At 45.2% G+C, this 19,435-nt stretch overlaps 1 protein-coding gene across 1 annotated transcript in view; it reads right to left on the bottom strand.

Moving 5' to 3' along the window:
- LOC310800041 (homer protein homolog 1-like) overlaps window positions 1-19,435 on the bottom strand; it is a gene marked incomplete at both ends in the record, with an annotated part of 59,146 nt that overhangs the window by 8,325 nt on the left and 31,386 nt on the right. Inside the window, 2 exons of the mRNA XM_083662634.1 lie at window positions 3,787-3,902; window positions 17,266-17,422. Of these exons, the coding sequence (XP_083518760.1) occupies window positions 3,787-3,902; window positions 17,266-17,422 (273 nt within the window). The remainder of the gene's footprint in view (window positions 1-3,786; window positions 3,903-17,265; window positions 17,423-19,435) is intronic.

Here is a 19,435-nt window from a genome sequence, read left to right as displayed (position 1 = left end):
TGGAGGATGGACTACTTGTTCTCCAGCTGGTTGAGGCTGACACAGAAGTAGACGTTTGGAGCTTGCGCTCTTTGGTGTTTCACAGAGAGATCACACCATGAAAGTGGCGAGCTGATTTGGAATCTGTGGCTTGCGGCTGGAAGGAAAACGGTTCAATATCTAAAGCACATGTTTCCCAGTGTTTTGGGCAAAACCACCTCTGATGGGGCCTCATCATGCAGGAACATTTTGCTTGAAAGCGTTCTTCTTCTCGAGCGGCTGCTTTGCATTCACATATGGCTCTTGCATAATGGCGCATATTGGTAACACCTGGCTTTTCGACGGCAACACTGAGCGCAAAGACCTTCTATGGAGAGCAACCCGTCCCGGACGCCTGACACACCCCCGCACCCCGTTCGGTTAACTGACCCGTTGCCTCTTTGCGGAGCAGAACGGAGTGGAATATCTACACCAGGGGTGCCCAACTTGCTTTGCCCGGGGGCCACTTTCGTGAAATGATAGGAGGCCAGGGGGCCAGTTAATAAACAAACAATATACATTTTTCTGTAGCGGATTGTAGGTTTTTGGGGTGTCAGCCGGAGTTTAGTCTGACAATGTTGTGCACACCGGATAGTTAGTTAGGTTAAGTTAGTTAGGTCAAGTACATACATAAGTGCCTGGGTAGCGAGCAGACGGCGGTATTTGACAATTTAGCCGCTAAATCATAGATTATTGAAAGATATTCCATATTCCAGCCTGGAATGCTATAACAGAAGTGGAGTATTGGCCAGCATGACATGAACATTTGGACACTTATTCAGCGGGTATCTTGCATGTTGCGTTCAGGTGCACTTTTTTTTGCAATTCCATCGCGGGCCACACAGGGGCGCCCGGGCCGCCAGTTGAGTATCACTGATCTACACGATCGGCGGGGGGGGGAGGTAAAAGCACCCACGGGTGGAGGAGGGGGGTGGATTCCTGCTTGTGGTGGGTTCTGTCTTCTGACAGCTCCATTACATGAGATGGTGGGAGAGCCAGACTGCATGTATAAACCCTCTCTCTCCACTAAGACCAAAGCTCTTCCAAATCCCAGGAATCCTTTTTTTGTCTGCTCTCCTCCCGGGCGCTTGGGTCTTTCTTCAGATCTCTTCACGGTGTTGTAAAGTGGCGTGCGGTGCAGGCAGGTAGCGTGAATCTGTGCTGTGCAAACATACGGTAGGCTAGCAGAGGCGGCTGCACGCTCTATTTCTGACTGCTTAATTCCCAGCCGTCATACGTGTGGGGCCCTGCGGTGCGTCGCACCGAGACAGTCATGTGTCAACAGGGGATCAACAGTAGTTATTACTACAGGCTCAGGGACCAGACACACTGTCTCAGGGTCAAGGGTCAGGTATGTCAGCTCCATGTGCGCAGCGTCTGGTGTGGTGCTGAGTCTGAAAATATGCGCGCACTGCAGTGTGCGGCTAAGACAGAATGTGTGTGTGTGTGCGTGCGTGCGTGTGTGTGTGTGTTCGTGCGTGTGTGTGCAGTCTGTACCTGCAGGAGTTGAGACGGTGGAATCGTACCATTGCTTTCCTGACACCACGCAACCATGTGCTCCGGGAAAAATGTCTGGTGGCAGAGAGAGAGAAAGAGAGAGAGAGAGAGAGGGAGGGAGGGGAGAGAGAGAGAGAGGGGGGGGGGGGAGAGAGAGAGAGAGAGAGGGGGGGGAGAGAGAGAGGGGGGGGGGGAGAGAGAGAGAGAGAGAGGGGGGGGAGAGAGAGAGGGAGGGGGGGGAGAGAGAGAGAGAGGGGAGAGAGAGAGTTAGAGATAGAGAGGGAGGGGGGGAGGGAGAGGGAGGGGGGAGAGAGAGGAGGGGGGGAGAGAGAGAGAGAGAGAGGGAGGGAGGGGAGAGAGAGAGAGGGAGGGGAGAGAGAGAGGGGGGGGGGGAGAGAGAGAGAGAGGGGGGGAGAGAGAGAGAGAGGGAGGGGGGGGAGGGAAAGAGAGAGAGAGAGAGGGGGAGAGAGAGAGAGAGAGGGAGGGGGGGAGAGAGAGAGAGAGAGGGAGGGAGTGGGGGGAGGGAGGGAGAGAGGGGGGGAGAGAGAGGGGGGGGAGCGAGAGAGGGAGGGGGGGGAGAGAGAGGGAGGGGGGGGGAGAGAGAGGGAGGGGGGGGAGAGAGAGAGTTAGAGATAGAGAGGGAGGGGGGGAGAGAGAGGGAGGGGGGAGAGAGAGGAGGGGGGGAGAGAGAGAGAGAGAGGAGGGGGGGGAGAGAGAGAGAGAGAGGGAGGGGCGGGGGGGAGAGAGGGAGGGAGGTTGTGGGACGGGACAGAGACAGAGAGAAAGAGAGTATCAGTCACTGTGACAATAATTGTAGGTTCAGATCTCCTGAGACAGAAAGAAAATGACATGTCACACTCATTAGTCTCAACTGATGCAATATTTCACAATAATAAAGAGAAGGAAGAGCGTCACTTTGACAAGAAGGAACATTCCCTTCATTTTACAATCTTCTTAAATCAAATGACCGCAACAATACTGGGCCATCAAACTGTTCACTTCAAGAGATGTTGGCATTAGACTGAACTGCCTAACTGTCAGGTCCGTTCTAAGACATTAACCCATTGATACCTGATGCAGCATTTGTGTGTGTATCCCTTTAAAGCTGCGTTCACACCGACCTATTAAAGTTGGTCGCTGGCGTCGAGTTTACATACAAAGTCAATGCAAACGAGCGATTGAGCGTATATTCGCCTGGGAGAAAAATCGCTGGGTGTCTGAGCGACAGAGACAGAGCGACAGGGAGAAAATACGCTCGTCGCTCAAGATGAAATATTCCAACTCGAGCGAAAATACGCTGGCATCAGTCGCTCGCTGTTCAATGCTGATTGGCTGCTGTGTGAGAGTGAGTCAAGGATCACTCTGGCTTGGAACAAACCGCTGGTTTATTGTGTGGCAACAAACCACATTGACAGCCTGACAGCTGACATGAAGTGAAGTCTGTACTACCGGTATGCAGCTCGCATTAGGAGCACGCTGATAGGCTTAGCTTGTAAACAATGACGGTGGCTCGTAGTGGACAAACAGCATGACATTGCGTAACGTTATATCCCCCACATGTCCGTCATTTCGTGTGCCTGTTGATGAGCGATTTAAACAGAGCGACAGAGCGATTCCAAAGGGTTGACTTGAGCGACAGAGCGAAAAATAAATATCTCGATGTGAACGCCCCTTAAGACCGCGAAACGCGTTGACGCGGTTCGCGTCGATGTGCTTTTGTAACTAACGTTAAATGCCGACCGGTACAGCCATCGGCTCCTCGCAGTAGCTCGTAGCTTAATTCTGAATGTTGCCAAACTTCATTCATACTGACGTTTTATTTTGAAAATGGCTGCCAACTCGCGCGCGGCTATGGCGTAATTGCGTGTGTCGCGTGTGCAGGCACGTCAGAGTTCCTGAAATGTGCCGTCTCAAAGCGATTACATGGAGCGCTCAGCGGGGAGCGTCTCAAAGAATTTCACTCTGGAGGGTGGTTTCAAAATGTGTCGTTTCCTAAGCGCGAATTCGCCGTCTAAAAGGGAGGCACTAACGATACAATAATTCCCCGTCACCATAGGAAACCGTCCTCGTGTAAAGGGCCCCTAAAACTGCAAATAGCATTCTTGTGCTTGTAAAAGAGCAAACATTGAAGGAACTGGCGAACAGCGCAAAAACAAAATCCACAAATAGCTGAATGGCCCCACATAAAAATGACATAGATAGGCCAAGGTGTGAGATATTTCAGCGAGCAGAGAGGCTGGGAGAGACAAGGCCTGTTGAGGAAACCATTACCAGGGGATTTCTGAAGAATTCATATTTGGCATAGTTCTTCCTGAAGAGGAATCTACTGTCGCTGTTCATGGAGGACTGCACCTGCACCACCAGCTCGTGGTCCTCTAGACAGCGCTCTGAGAGAGGGGAGAGAGAGAGAGGCAGAGGTACAGAGACGTTATCGTCTGGAAGCCCTCTCTGATGAGTTCCCATCAACATTTAGACGCTAACGTTGATTAGAAACATGTTCCATTCAAAGCACTTAAAGGTCCCAATTCGTGCAGCTGTAACCTCTTAAAAACGTGTGTCTCTGGTCCATAAAACATGATTCTGGATTAATTTGTCGAAAATATAGCAACCCCGTTTGTTCTGACGGAGTTGTCACTTCCTCATCTCGTCGCTTCCCAAGAATGGTCTGTTTCTATAATATATTCAGAACTAACAGTTCCCATTGGCCGCTGGGGGAGAGCCCACCCCAGGCTCCCAGCGGCCAATCAGATTAGCGTCCGTGGACCAGCACGCTAGGTTGTGTCCACAACTAATGTTAGCAACGAGCTATCGCTAACTTAACGGTTGCTACGCTAAAGAGGACATCTCAAAATGCCTAGACCAGTGGTAGCCAACCAGTCGCCCGCGGGGTGGCGCTGTGGCGCCCGCAAGCCACGTTCAGAAAAATGTAAAAAATTTTTTTTTTTTTTTTTTTTTTTTTTTTTTTTTTTACACAAACAAGACAAAACAGACAAACAGGCTCAGCCACAGGGGAAAGAAAGAAAAAACAAAAAAACGAAACAAAAAAATATAATCAGAAACATTAATTTTTTATTTGTTTTTCTCCTCCCTTCCCACAATAACACACAAATGTAGAAAATAATTTGTTTAACAATGCATACGTTTTAAAAACGTTTATTGTCTGTGTATAATTTATTGTCTGTGTATAATTAATTATTGATTAACTATTTTGATCCGCCTGGGCTGGGGTCAAAGTTTAGTTTTACGTTACGTCACTACGTCATTCACTCTGCGACAGTGCGACTGCCAGCTGCCAATGATCAGTCGGCTAAGCTAAATGATGGAACGCAAGAACAATGGCAGAAAAGTGAAAGAAAAAACATTACCAATTTCAAGAGGAGTGGGAGGAAGAGTTCTTCTTCACAACAGTGAAAGAAAAGAGTGTATGTCTCGATTAAATGCATAATACTCATTATTTAAAGGTAAATCGAGCAAATTTCAACAGGTAGCCCCCGACATGACTCTCTACCCTTCAGGTAGCCCTCGACCTCAAAAAGGTTGGTGACCCCTGGCCTAGACTTACCGAATGCACCTCCGCAGTTGCTGGATCACGTACAGTTGGCGTCGCTCCAGCTAGAAGTGTTAATTTTGTGGCTATAGACAAAATGGTGCAGGTAGCTTGTGTGATAGAGACCGTGCGCAGTATGCTTAAGGACCCGCGTGACATCACATTAACCCATCTGGGGGAACAGAGCGTTAGGGGGCGTGGCTTGGAGGAGACTGCAGGGGGAAGCTGGATAGGGACAAATCCAACTCTGGCAGTTCTGAGGTTGTGACCACTCATTACAGGGAGGGATGACAGCAGTATATATGCATTTACAAGTAAAAACAGCTTTTGCACGGAATGGGACCTTTAAGCATGTTGAAATTAAGCTTAATTCCTATCGACACAAAATGAGAAAGCATTAAGAAATAAATCAAAAATAAAATAAAAATGTAACAAACTAGTTCAACCCACTCTGAGATCCTCACCCATGATCTAACAAACTAGCCTTAAATCACCCAGTAGATTGCGTGTGCTTTTATAGCACAGGCAGGTGACAAATGCAATGGGCGCCATGTAAAGCTGTAATCTGCACTACTGCAGTATGATACATTTTGTAGTTCCCCTATCATCCCTTATCCACCTTTCCTCTAAGTCACAAGCACAACTAGTTACAATGAAAGTGAAAGAAAAACTAGGTCAGCCTCCCAGATCAAATGGATTAAAATCAGCCACACAACCGCACTGACCTCACCTGAGCTTCACATGCTACATATATGACCACAGGGTCCACAAGATTGTTGTGTATGTGTGTGTGTATATATATATATATATATATATATATATATATATACATACACACATACATACATACATAAACATATATATATATATATATATATATATACACACATACATACATAAACATATATATATATATATACACATACATACATACATAAACATATATATATATATATATATATATATATATACACACACATACATACATAAACATATATATATATATATATATATATATATATATATATATATATATATAATATATACACATATATATACACATACATACATACATAAACATATCTATATATATATATATATATATATAATATATATACATATATATACACATACATACATACATAAACATATATATATATATATATATATATATATATACACACACATACATACATAAACATATATATATATATATATATATATAATATATATACATATATATACACATACATACATAAACATATATATATATATATACCGTATATATATATATATGTGTATGTATGTGTGTATATATATATATATATATATATATATATATATATATATATATATATATATATATATATATATATATATATATATATGAGATAGGCAATAATACACTGGATGGGATTGGTGAACGGGACAAAATCAACATGGAGATGAGAATGGAAAAAGTGGGAAATAAATCAGGTTAGACCAGTGGATCCCAACCTTTTTTGGCTTGTGACCCACTTTGACGTCTCAGAACTCCATGACCCCAGACATTCGTAAACCCAGACATGTGTTGTTGTTGCTAAAATGTAATTGTTTTGGATAATGTAATAGTTTGTAATACTATGTTGCAAGTAAACGCTCAATCTAGACCACATTTAGGCTATTTCATGTATATGACTGTGGCAGATATACTGTGGCAGCCAGAGGCAGAATAGCCAGGACAAGCCACAGATTAGTGCACAAAGTGAGGATTTTGTGAGTTTGTATTTACAAGGCTGCAAATGAATGCTAAACAAACAATGACTTCAATTAAACAGTGAATAATACACATTTAGAAAGTGCTAAGTAGGCTACAAATATCTCATGAACAGCCTACAGCTCAGTTCCTGCCACCTCCCTACTGAGGGGGAGGGGCATGACTCTATCCATTACACTTACTAGTGTAGTGCCCGTTCCCCCATGCACCCCCCCCCCCCCACACACACACTGCACTCTGTCAGGTAAGCACACTCCCCAAGTTTGAAGTCGATCCGACAAACGGTTCTCGAGATACGCGAAAGACAGACATACAGACGGTCCTGGAATAAGTCCAAACTGCATGAAATGCGGCACCGCACTCCATCGGGGTCCGAGCAGCGCACTCCCCAAGTTTGAAGTCAATCTGACAAATGTTTCTCGAGATAAACTCCTTTTTGTGTTGCCAGTAGGTGGCGCGGGAAATTTCAAGAAATTTCAAGAAATACAGTGCCGCACTACTAGTTCCCAGGAGCACACTCCCCAAGTTTGAAGTCAATCGGATGAACGGTTCTCAAGATAAACCACTTTGTGTGTTGCCAGTAGGTGGCGCTGTGCCGAATTGCACAACATTCGGCACTGTTCTATGTCAGGTTCCCAGCAGCACACTCCCCAAGTTTGAAGTCGATCAGATGAATGGCTATAGAGATAAACTGCTTTTTGTGTTGCCAGTAGGTGGCGCTATGTCAGATTGCACAGAATTCAGCTCCCTGCACTCCGTTGCGTCCCCCTAAGCGCACTCCCCGAGTTTTACGTTTTAATCAGATGAATGGCTATCAAGTAGGGATGCACTTATCGATCGGCAAGCAATCTGTATCGGCCGATTTTGACCTCAAAAATGCGATAGGCTGATTGCCAATATTTCGGCTGATTGCCGATATTTTTTTATATAAAAAAATATAATTTATAAAAAAAAGCCCTATCACTAATCAGGCTTTCCAACGATATAAAATACAATGCCAATTGGTATTATTAAAGGGGAGAAATAATCAACCTAAAATAACGTTTCCAAACTTTCTTTGAGGAGTTTATATAATCGGTGATCGGTGATCGGTAATCGGTTGGGCAGATATTTCCGATCGGCAATCGGTGATCGGTGGCAAAAAAACGTGATCGGTGCACCCCTATCATCAAGATAAAGCGCTATTTGTGTTGCCAGTAGGTGGTCCTATGCCCAATGCACAATAGGGCACACTCCTAAAGTTTGAAGTTGATCCGTCCAACGGTTCTCGATTTAGCCATTTAGCTGATGCTTGTGTGAAAATGTACGTTCAGTTGTTTTAAATTGTGTGTGGTGTTTTTATTACTATCATAATAATGATCTAAAAATAAAAAAAACTGCAGAGTGGCTTGAATGGGTTATGCTCACTACACCAACTGACCTTGACTGACGGGGCAGCCAGTGGGCTTAAGTGGAGACACACACACGGCCTGACAAGCCCTCTCTCTCAGTCTCTCTGGGTGGCTTGTGACTCAACTGACGGTCTATCCTGCTACGGATGTGATGCGGATGATGCCTGGGGAGGATTGGTATTCTGCATGAGCCCGACGTGGGACGTGACCAGTGTTGGGAGTAACTAGTTACTAAGTAACTAGTTACTGTAACTTAACTACTTTTTTCAGTAACTAGTAATCTAACTAATTACTTTTTCAAATTCAGTAACTCAGTTACAGTTACTAAAATAGTAACTGGGCTAGTTACTAGTTACTTTAGGACATGAAAATAACGGACAACTTCAGAGGATTACCCAGTTTCTGATCCTCAGACCTAGTCCGGGGAGAGAGCTGCAGCCAGAGCCCCAGAGGCTAATGACCTTGATAGGCTATAAGCCTCCCCAATAAGCGAAGGTTCAATGCCACACTGTGGCACAGCAACACTAACATAATGTGTGCATTAATAACAATCGAAGCGGACTTTTAAAAGTAACGCAAAAGTTACTTTCCCTAGTAACTAATTACTTTGAAGTAACTGGTAACTTTAAAGTAATTAAATTACCTTTTGAGAGAAGTAACTAGTAACTGTAACTAATTACCAATTTTCAGTAACTTTCCCAACACTGGACGTGACTCAGTGGAACCACTTCCAACGGTGAAGTCTGGCTTTTAACTCATTGAGTGCCAGCCACTTTTGGAGAACGGACGCTCCCAGTGCCAGAGTTTCAGAGCGTTTTCAGTGATTTCTCGAGGCCCACAGAATATTGTGTGATATTACTATGTAAACACCGACCACGCTGAGACTCTCTTCTATCATCTGCAAAAAAAAGTTTATTGATACCATTTTCCGTTCTTTAGTTATGAGCCGGAGAAGATAGGCTGTTTTGAGCAAAAAGACACTTTTCAAATTAGAAGCTGAGTTATTCCGCCTTTTGTGAAATGCAGCATTTCAAGCACATTCACTGAGTCTGAAGATAATATTTTCTGATGTAGTGACGTGGTGTAGTTGTGTGATGCCCTGCGTGCCCCACCCCCCTCTCCCCCCCTCAGCTGCAAACCCCTCCCCACACTACACAGCCTCACGCACCCAGTCTATTTTCGGAGCGCTCCGTTTGTGTGCGCCGGGCGGCTCCTAGCTACAATATTTGTACAGGAGATGTATCGGGCATTGATCCACGTCCCACCGTCAAAAAACGCAATTGACGACAATCGTCGTCTTTGGCACTCTACGTTAGTATTCGAATTGACGACAACTGTCGTCATTGGCACTCAATGAATTAATACCAACCAACCCAAATGTAAATCAAATGAGCATTATGTTATGATATGATATATGCATAGGCAATTATAGACCTTCCAAACAGGGGTTGCACCACCCAGAAATCAATATTACTCCGGTAGGGGGGTCTCCCCCTCGATAAAGAAATTTTGTAAATTTTAAAATAAAATGCATTAATCTGGGGCACTCTGAGCAAAATGAAGAGGCTAGTAGATATGAAGAACTACACACATCACATTAATATCCTCTTCACTATGTGGTGGCTTTACAGTGATGAAAAAATAATTGTCTCCTTATATAGCCTATTCTAGCCTATTCCCACTGGTGGGCCTCAGAGCACCATCTAGTGGGCTCCTAAAGCAGGTGTTTGCAGTCAACTACTTGAAATTAATATGTGGCAGTCAAAATCTATTTGTGGTGCTCAAAATCTATTGTGGTGTAACTCCACAAATAGATAACTGTATAGGAGACACTGAATGCTATAGTAGGATATGACAACACATTCTCCAACAACATATCACAATATGCTGAATGACACCTACTATAGATGCAACTTTACCCAAGCTGCAGTCATGTGATGTTGTACTGGTCAGCTTCCAGGTGTGAATGTGTGTGTGAATGTGAACAGGGCACTCCTGAAAAAGAGAGCATAGCTCTCAGTGAGACTCTCCCTGTATAAATAAAAGTAAAAAAAATAAAAAATAAAAAATCTGGCCACTAGGGGTTGCACGTGCAGCCAGTGCACCAACGTATAAAGCCTGGAATATGCTTGACGCTTTGGCCGGCCGCACGGAAATGAGAGACACGGAATCCGACGAGGAAACGTGTGGAGCTTGTATACTCTGTGTGGGTTTCTGCAGGCGGAATTGAGCGCGAGTCTTGAAAACTCCACTTTGTCCGCCCGTCCGCGTCCGCGTAGTTACAAAATTCGGCGTGCGCACGGCCGGTCGAAAACCGTCCGCACGGAGCCTTGCGGAGGGGCGTGTCTGCTGATTTGACGTCACTTTTCCGCGCGGACACTCGCGTTCCTCGCTGATGCGGAAAGCATAATGAGACCTTAATCGCCCATGGATATATGCTATATGATATGCCTGATAGTCTTAGGATAGGATGCAATATGAACTTGGGAGAAATCTGGCTCTAAAGCCTGCATCTCGCAGCATTACCTCATCTCTCCCTCTTTATCTCTCCCTGTCACGATCATCCATTTATCCCCGTCACGACTCCCTCCTTCTCTTTCATGATGAGTCACCCGCGTGTCCGTGACAATGTGACTCAGCCCTGCTGGCACTGCTGCCCCCGGCTGTCCCCGTTAGGTGTTAACCTTTAACCTTTGGAGGCTGACAAAGCGGGAGGGTCAGTGTGTCACTTATCGCAGAGGGGCCATCGCCCATTCAGCGGGGGGCAGTGGGAGAGCTGGTGGGGGGCTGCGGACGGGAGAACAGGCCCTCTCTATTCTAAATGCACTATCGTACCCGGGGTAATAGGGGTGCTCCGATCCGGCTAAGCCACGATCCGATCCGATTCCAATTCCTGGGGTCACGATCCGATTCCAGAATCGATTCTCGATTCCAGCGATTCTCGATTCCAGAATCGAGAATCGATTCTCAATTATGTAGTTTTATATTGCAATAACGCACAAAGGTAATATAAGACAAAAAATGACAAATGTATTAATGCTGAACTTCAAATTCAACTTCTGTATTACAGTCAGGGCCTAAATTCATTTTGCAAACTAGGGGGGAATTCCCCCCTTATGTTCTTCAGATAAGATGGATTTATAGGCTGGGGGTGATCTGTAGACTTTGAGAAGGATTTATAGATTTTGGGGGGAATACATTAACCAGAGTTCTTAAGTGCAAGAGGTGGTGGCACCGTGGCAGTACAGTACACAAATGACATGAACATTTGGACACTTATTCAGCCGGTATCTTGCATGTTGCGTTCAGGTGCACTGTAATTTTTTTTTTTTTTTTTTTTTTTTTTACGATTTTAAGAATCGATTCTTGGAAGTTTGGAATCGATCCAGGAATCGTGGCATTAAGAATCGCGATCCTTTCAGAATCGATTTTTTGGAGCACCCCTACGGGGTAAGGTCTATTCTGGAGCTCCGCCCCCACGCACAGTATAACACACGTGCACAACCTTACGCATCATCACAACATGTACATGTACAAAACATGGCACGGTGCACAGCTGACACCAGAGAGGAGGACTGCTGAGTAATGGTTATTTTCATCCTCGATTAATCTCATGATCATTTTGTCAGCTAATCGATTTGATCTATAAAAATGACACACCATTGTGAAAGACGTCGATCACTTTTTCCCCAAAGTCCAACATGACATACTCAAATATGGTATTTTGTCTTGAACTAACTAACACATGCACACGCAACTAAGCTCATACACTGCCAAATACTATATATATATACGACCCCAGTTAACATCACTGATGACGCGTCCCAGCGCATGCGGTAGTATGTATTTCTTAACATAGAATTCTGGCTCCCCCTGGCCAGTGACACTTAGGAATAGACTAGGCGACAACCAGGTATAGTTTGGTGACAAGCTGGAGAGACAGTTGACGGTCGGAGAGACGGCATCCGGTACGGGATGGGTTTTAGCACCCCAGCCTGGCTCTCTCGTGAGGGAGAAATCCACAAACGCTACGGATCAGCCTCCTGAAAATCTGTGTAAAGATCGGCGCGGCCTGGGGTCCTTCAGGCTAGAGCGACGTGCAGCGCACAGGCCTTCTTGAGGCGTCCTCTCTGCCTCTGGATGCCTTTGCCCCGGGAGGGTCTGGTGAGACGAAGGAGGAGCGCGGCCGGGAGTAAACCCACAGAGCCTGAGCCTCCATGCGCCGAAGGGTCTTTCATGCTGCGGTGTAGCACTGGCTCTATTGCACCGGATTGGGCGTGATCAACCCTTCCGCAGACAGAGTAGGAGGGCTGATCCGTGAGTGGCTGCTTCTGGGACGCGGGTCGGGGTCTTAATCGGCCTCGGCTGGGTCTACTGGGCGAGGGTGTATGATGTTGAGAGACCCGAAACACCTTACGACCCCAGTTAACATCACTGATGACGCGTCCCAGTGCATGCGGTAGTATGTATTTCTTAACATATATATATGTAAGGGATAATGTATACTGAGCCGGTGATTACTGTGGAAATAATGACCGACAGGTGAATGATTTAGCCCGACGCGCAGCGGAGGGCTTAATATTCACCTGAAGGTCATTATTTCCAGTAATCACCGGCTCAGTATAGACCAAATCACCGTGACGTCACCATGTAAACAAATTTACTTCCGGGTACCACTTGGGAAAGGCGGCAGGTTTAAATGTGCGTGTTGTCATATAAATGCTGTCAAACACTCTCGTTGTTTTCGGCCGACTACTTTCAATTTAAATGGTTAAACGGTTGGTAAACATGCTTGTCCGATGTATCTAGCCTTTCTTCTGTGTTTGTTTTATGTAGTGTTAGCTAGCAAATAAAGTTTGTTTGTCTGTCAAACTCGCTGTTTTTTTACGTTACAGACAGAGTAACCTCGCGTCACCAGGCTCTTCTTGGCGAGAAAGAGCCTGGTACAGACAGAGCTACTGACGCCAGGTCAATTTAATTTAGCTTCAAGTCTACTCTGGTCTGGTCCAACAGGTAAATTAGCTAGTCTGGTCTCCACTAACGTTAGTGAAAGTGTTGTTATGAATGATATTAAACAACAACACAACACGGACGAACCATTTTTGTCTTCTTTGTCTGTTTTTGTCTTCAACACGTCAGTTTGTGCCGTTCACCGCCATTATAATGTGTGGACCTCAGGGGTACCCGGAAGTAAATGTAAACATCCCGCTGATTTGGTCTATACATTATCCCGCTTAGAACACGGCCTACAACTAAATCATTCAATAATCTGACAAAAATAATTATTCAAATAGATTTTTTTATAGCGTTTTCAACACAAAGCGGTTTCATTCGTAATTGGCACACAAGACACCACAGCTGCAACTGGTTGGCCTAATTAGTAGTGTCTTGCTGACAAAAAGCTCTTATCAACTGATTAATCCAGGTGTGGCAGAGCAGCGGTCGGTTGTCGAGAAATAATGACCGGTGAATATTGTTGATTGACCAATCAGAATCGAGTATTCGAGAGAGCCGTGTTCTAAATATGTATATATATATATATACATATAGACACACACACACACACACACACACACACATATATATACACACACACACACACACACACACACACACATATATATACATATAGCACAGCATTTTAAGAAGCTCGACCGGTGCCTTAGCATAATAGAACCTGAAACTTCTAAACATAAAATATGATAAGTAGTCATCCTAGATGTGCAGAGAGAGTACAGTGGGATGGAGTTACAGTTGTGCCAGAATAAGTGTTGCTCTGAGCCAAGCATGATGTCAGACCCAACAAAACCAACCTAACTGCATTTGAAATGTAATCCGATCAGGCCGGATGATGAAATAATAGGTTATAGATTTGGGGCCTGTGTGCTCTTTGTAATAGTGCAATGTGCTTTTCTATAGGTTCCCACCCGTCAAAACACAACATAAGCGGCGTTCACACCCAAAGCGTTTTTTTTTCAGTCAGAACGCTATGAAAATCATGTTGAGAGCGTTTCCATTGTGCACAAAACACAGCGCGCGGAGCGTTTTTTTGCACTCCGTTTGTTTTCCCCCTGTAGTCGCGTGCAGTACGGATCAGAACACAACGACCACAAGGACGGTAGCCAGCTGGTTTTGTCTGTTTGATGTTGTTCACTGTCAACATGAAAGCCAGATTATTGCCAATTCTGGCAGCAGCGGAGGTTGAAAATCCCTCGGGGGGGGAGAAAAGGTAGGAAGAGTGAAAATGACGAGCAACGCGCTTTTCCTCAATGTTCAACTTTTTTCAGCTTTAAAACGCCCACAGCGCTCCTCCAAAAACAACAAGACGCCACCAGCGCTGAAACGCCAGGTGCGTTCATTAAAAGAGGGGCACGTCTAGCGCGTCCTTACATAGAGAATGAATTGCCGAAAGACGCTGGCAGCTCCAAAAACGCTTTTGGTCTGAATGTAGCCTATGACTATCACGGCTTGTTTGTGGGTGAATTCGAAGCAAAACGTCCAAAATTATTTGGATGAAAGAAAGACGTCAAATGATTCTGTTGGGTTAGCAGAGACGTTTTCATCGGTAACGATGTGTCTCTTTGTATTTGACTACTGGGCACATTGCAGTGTATAAAAGTACACTCCCTTCTCTCTCACATCTGTTCAAATGTACAGACACACAACTCGTCCTCCATAACTGCTTTATAATCGTCCTCTCCTCAGGGGAGGTTTGGTTTTTTGTACGTTCCGCCGGCCAAAGCTTTCCAAACTTACTGTTGTACTGCCAAGTTTAACACAAAATCACCCTGAGACAAACGCAAGGCTCTCTGCTCCGTCTTCATACAGCAACAAATTAAAATACAATGATTAACTTCTTTGACTGTTGCTTTTTAATCTTTTAGGCCATGTTCAGACTAGGAGGCCAAATCTGATTTGTGAACTTTAGTGACCTATTAATGACTTTATCCAGATTGGTTTTATGAGTCTGGACCCTCCAAGTCTGATTTGTGTCACTTGTCCCAAACCACATATGGAGGTAGTTTCCAATCTGCTTTCGACTGATGTGACTTCAGTGCGGACGCGCAGATCCACCAAATCTGATTTGAACGTCGCTCGCAACTCGTCGTCAAATGCTTCTGCGCAGGAAAACCACGTCACCAACGTACGTATTTACTGACGCCCACGTCGTTACCATTGCAACCCATGCAGATAGGCTGTTTAGGTCTGGACACACAGATCCGACTTGAGAATCAGATTTGTGGCAGTGCGGACACACACTCCCAAATCAGATTTGGGAAACCAATCAAGATAATGATGATTAATGACTTTATCAGCAAATCAGATTTGATTGTAATGTGAACATGGCCTTAGTGTTGAGTAGGGATGTGACAAAGTGCTTATTTGATTCAATATGCGATGTGAATATGGGGGTTCACGGATTCAATACAACCACACTATACGATGTAATTGATGAATATTCAATGACATTTCTTTCTAGCGATGGCACTGGCTGGCGTAAACATCTCATTCGAAAATGTAAATAGAATTTGGACGGAGAACTTCTCATTTGTATTTCAAATGCAGCTAGGATCGCATATTTCGATAGACTGTCTCATCGTACCCCATTGGCTTATTTTTTTTCACTTGTTTTGAGAAAAATACGATTTCACGAGATGAAATAACTTGAAATTATATTAAATCTATTTGACCAAAAAACGAACAGCGTATTACTTCTCATTTCCCAGCACAGCCGCTCTACAGTCATTTTGACCGTTTTACATGACATTAGGGCCACAACGCAATTTGGACGTCCCGGGAGGCTTCTATTTTCGGGAAGGTAGATGTCTGTGGTATCACCGCTCCTGAACTAAAGAGCCTCTAACGTGACAGATAGCCTTTTAAATCCTTCATCAATCAGCTCCGTCACCTTCTCCCCTCTCTCTGCTGTGTCCTTTATGGCCGCGGATCGATAACATCACAACCTCTATGATACCGAGAGGAGCAGAAGGCAGTGGAGGTTTGGTTACGGTGTTCATCAATCCTCTGATCCGTCACCTTCTCCCAGGGCCGCTGGAAGTCATTTTAAGCAGGGGGTGCTGGGAGGAAGGGACTCTCGGTGGGGCCCGCAAGGGCCCCGCCGAAAAAAAATTTGACGTTTTTTTTTTTACATTTTTTTGCCATATTTAGAGGAATATCTCATTTTAAATTAACATTAGGATACTGTTGTGATGTAATTATTCAGTATTTTCTCCTTTTCTCACTCATTCAGAGCAAAGAGGGAGATATATAGCATGATGATAATGCTCTATATCTCCCTATTTGCTCTGAATACACCAGTTAACATGACACAGACTTAACATGATAGAAATATTATCAGCAAACTTAATGACTAGACTAATTATTCTGATCTGAATGGCATATATCAATAAACATTGACTCCTCTCTTTGCTGTATAGTGGGAGGTGGCAGGGTATGACACACTGGCAGGGTTTTTCCTGGCTCAAAATGAGGCGGAGGTGGTACTAGAGCCCGACTGCCTGCAGGTCTATCTGCAGGTATCTGCCTGCAGGTCTATCTGCAGGTATCTGCCTGCAGGTCTATCTGCAGGTATCTGCCTGCAGGTCTATCTGCAGGTATGTCCAGGTCTATCTGCACTGATCTGCCTCCGCTGTCTGTCTGTGTGTTTCTCTGTCTGTCTGTGTGTCTGTCAGTGTCTGACTGTCTCTCTGATTCTCTGTCTGTCTGTCTGTCTGTCTCTGTCTGTCTGTCTGTCTGTCTGTCTGTCAGTGTCTGACTGTCTCTCTGATTCTCTGTCTGTCTGTCTGTCTGTCTCTGTCTGTCAGTGTCTGACTGTCTCTCTGATTCTCTGTCTGTCTGTCTGTGTGTCTCTCTCTCTGTCTGTCTGTCTGTCTGTCTGTCTGTCTGACACTGACACCTGTGTGTGTCAGTGAGCATGTAGGTGAACATGCATGTATTCTGCACATGTGAAGACACCTGTGTGTGTCAGTGAGCGTTCTGCTCGTCTCGCCACTGCCCACAGCCCACCCAAAAGGTCCTTGTGTGGGCCTGCTTACCTAGCCCTAGCAGCGGGTGGTGTTCGACAAGTGCCCAACTGTTGTTGTCCAAACAATGGCTTTTGTAGACCAGCAGCTGGCACAGGTCCCTGGCTGTCATGTCTGCCGGGATCTCCACCACTTTACACATGCCGTCTTCACCGAAGATCTTCACAATCTACGAGGGAAGAAGAGGGACACCAGGGATGAGATTCAGTTGTGATCGAATAATCACTTTAATCCAAAAAAAAAGGCGGGTGGGGGGGAAGCAACAAAAGGCATTTTTCACGGTTACCGAAGACACTTGGGCAGTGGTGGCCCAATGGTTAGAGAAGCGAGCTTGTGACCGGAAGGTGGTCGGTTCAATCCCCGGGACCGGCAGGATCAATCTGGGTGGGGAAAGTGAAAAGGGCAGCGCTTGCCCCTCCCTCATTACCACCACTGAGGTGCCCTTGAGCAAGGCCCTTAACCCCCAACTGCTCCAGTGGAGCTGCTCAGTGGGCAGCAGATCAGACTGTGGTTGTACTGGTCAGCTTCCAGGTATGAATGTGTGTGTGAATGTGAACAGGGCGCTCCTGAAAAAGAGAGCATTGCTCTCAGTGAGAATCCCCCTGTATAAAAAAAATAAATAAAAAAATCCCACAATATGAGGTTAGTTATGATCGTTGGAGGATACATTTAAGTTGAGATGGATATTTAAATATGGATGTTTCAGATAAGCCTGCAGGGAAGACCCAAGATGTCGTATAAGGTAAACCGTTTTTGAAAACATCGCCCGATGGGCGGCTAAAGCCGGCAATTATCTTCAAAGGCTAGCATAGCATTTATCATATAGCACTCCATACACTATGGCACAGACGGGCTGGTAATTATAGCACACAATAGAAAAGAACAGCCACTCAAAGACAATGTAGTAATTGTGGTGTTAGAAATCACAGGCGAGCATTTCTCCAAGCTGTAATATATAGCTAAGCAAATATACTGTACTGTATAACAAGCAGCTCCGCTTGTGAACATGGCGCAGAGCTGTCTATGGCTGCATGGTTTATGGGGGACGTAAGCATGGTGTGTCCAATTATAGCGCATCAAGAAGACGTATGCAAAGATCCCCCGATAACATATGCTTTAAAATGAGACATCTCACACGCTTCAAGATACATCTCCGAAACTGGCTCCATGCTTCCTCCGAGACATGGGCAGTTAGCCAGCCGCTTCTTTTCACCTGACAGGGGAAGCTTCACCTTTAGGACATAGCACGTGGGAGGTTCACGCTATTCCAACCAGTTCCCCTCCCTCCGAACAGGCGCCCTTAACGACCAGAGGAGGAACCACATTAGCAACCAGGATATTGCATGTTTTTGGTGAAGGGGGTTCCTATATGAAGGAAACCCCCGGGAGGCACGGGGAGAACATGCAAACTCCACACAGAAAGGCCCTTTTGACGACCCCACCCGGGCGGTGGGCACCTCGAGGACATGCGGACGGGCACGCATTCCTTCAGCGCTCACAGCGTCCCAGGTGGGAATCGAACCCGGGACCTTCTAGCTGTGAGGCGACAGCGCTTACCACTGCACCACCGTGTCCCCTCATCTCATACACTTCAAGATAATACCTCTCATATCTTCAAGATTTTTCGGACTGAAGGTGTTTTTTCATTGCATAATATAGCAGGCTATACATAACACCTGTTTCCATTTCCATTCCTCCCTTGATAATATTATGTGCCCATCCACACACTCAAAACACATTCACACAGAGAGACTGAGACACCATAGATCCAACCAGGCTGTATTTATCAGAGGTCAATAGGGCATAATCTGGGAGAAATATTTGCCTGGAAAATCTCTATCTGGATAAATGGTGTTAGCCTGTTTATGGATTTAGGCATATATTATTATATATTATATTATATTTAGACAAATAGACTTCCCCTGAGTCTCTGTAGGATGACATACACAGGACGCGCAACTAGTGGCCCACAGAGGAAACGACAGCAGCATGCCCTGCTTAACCAGCACAGCAATCTAGCCTCGTTAGCCTCGTTAGCAAGAATCTACCCCAGTAAGCCTACACATGTAGGATATGTCATGACCAAGAATCTACCCCAGTGAGCCTACACATGTAGGATATGTCATGACCAAGAACTTCTGTCCCCTTCCTGAGTGAAGACACAGCTTGTAGCATTACAGTT

This window comes from Poromitra crassiceps, assembly GCF_964638095.1.
Source record: "Poromitra crassiceps genome assembly, chromosome: 29".
Lineage (NCBI taxonomy): Eukaryota > Metazoa > Chordata > Actinopteri > Beryciformes > Melamphaidae > Poromitra > Poromitra crassiceps.
This window is presented reverse-complemented; position numbering and strand designations above follow the sequence as displayed.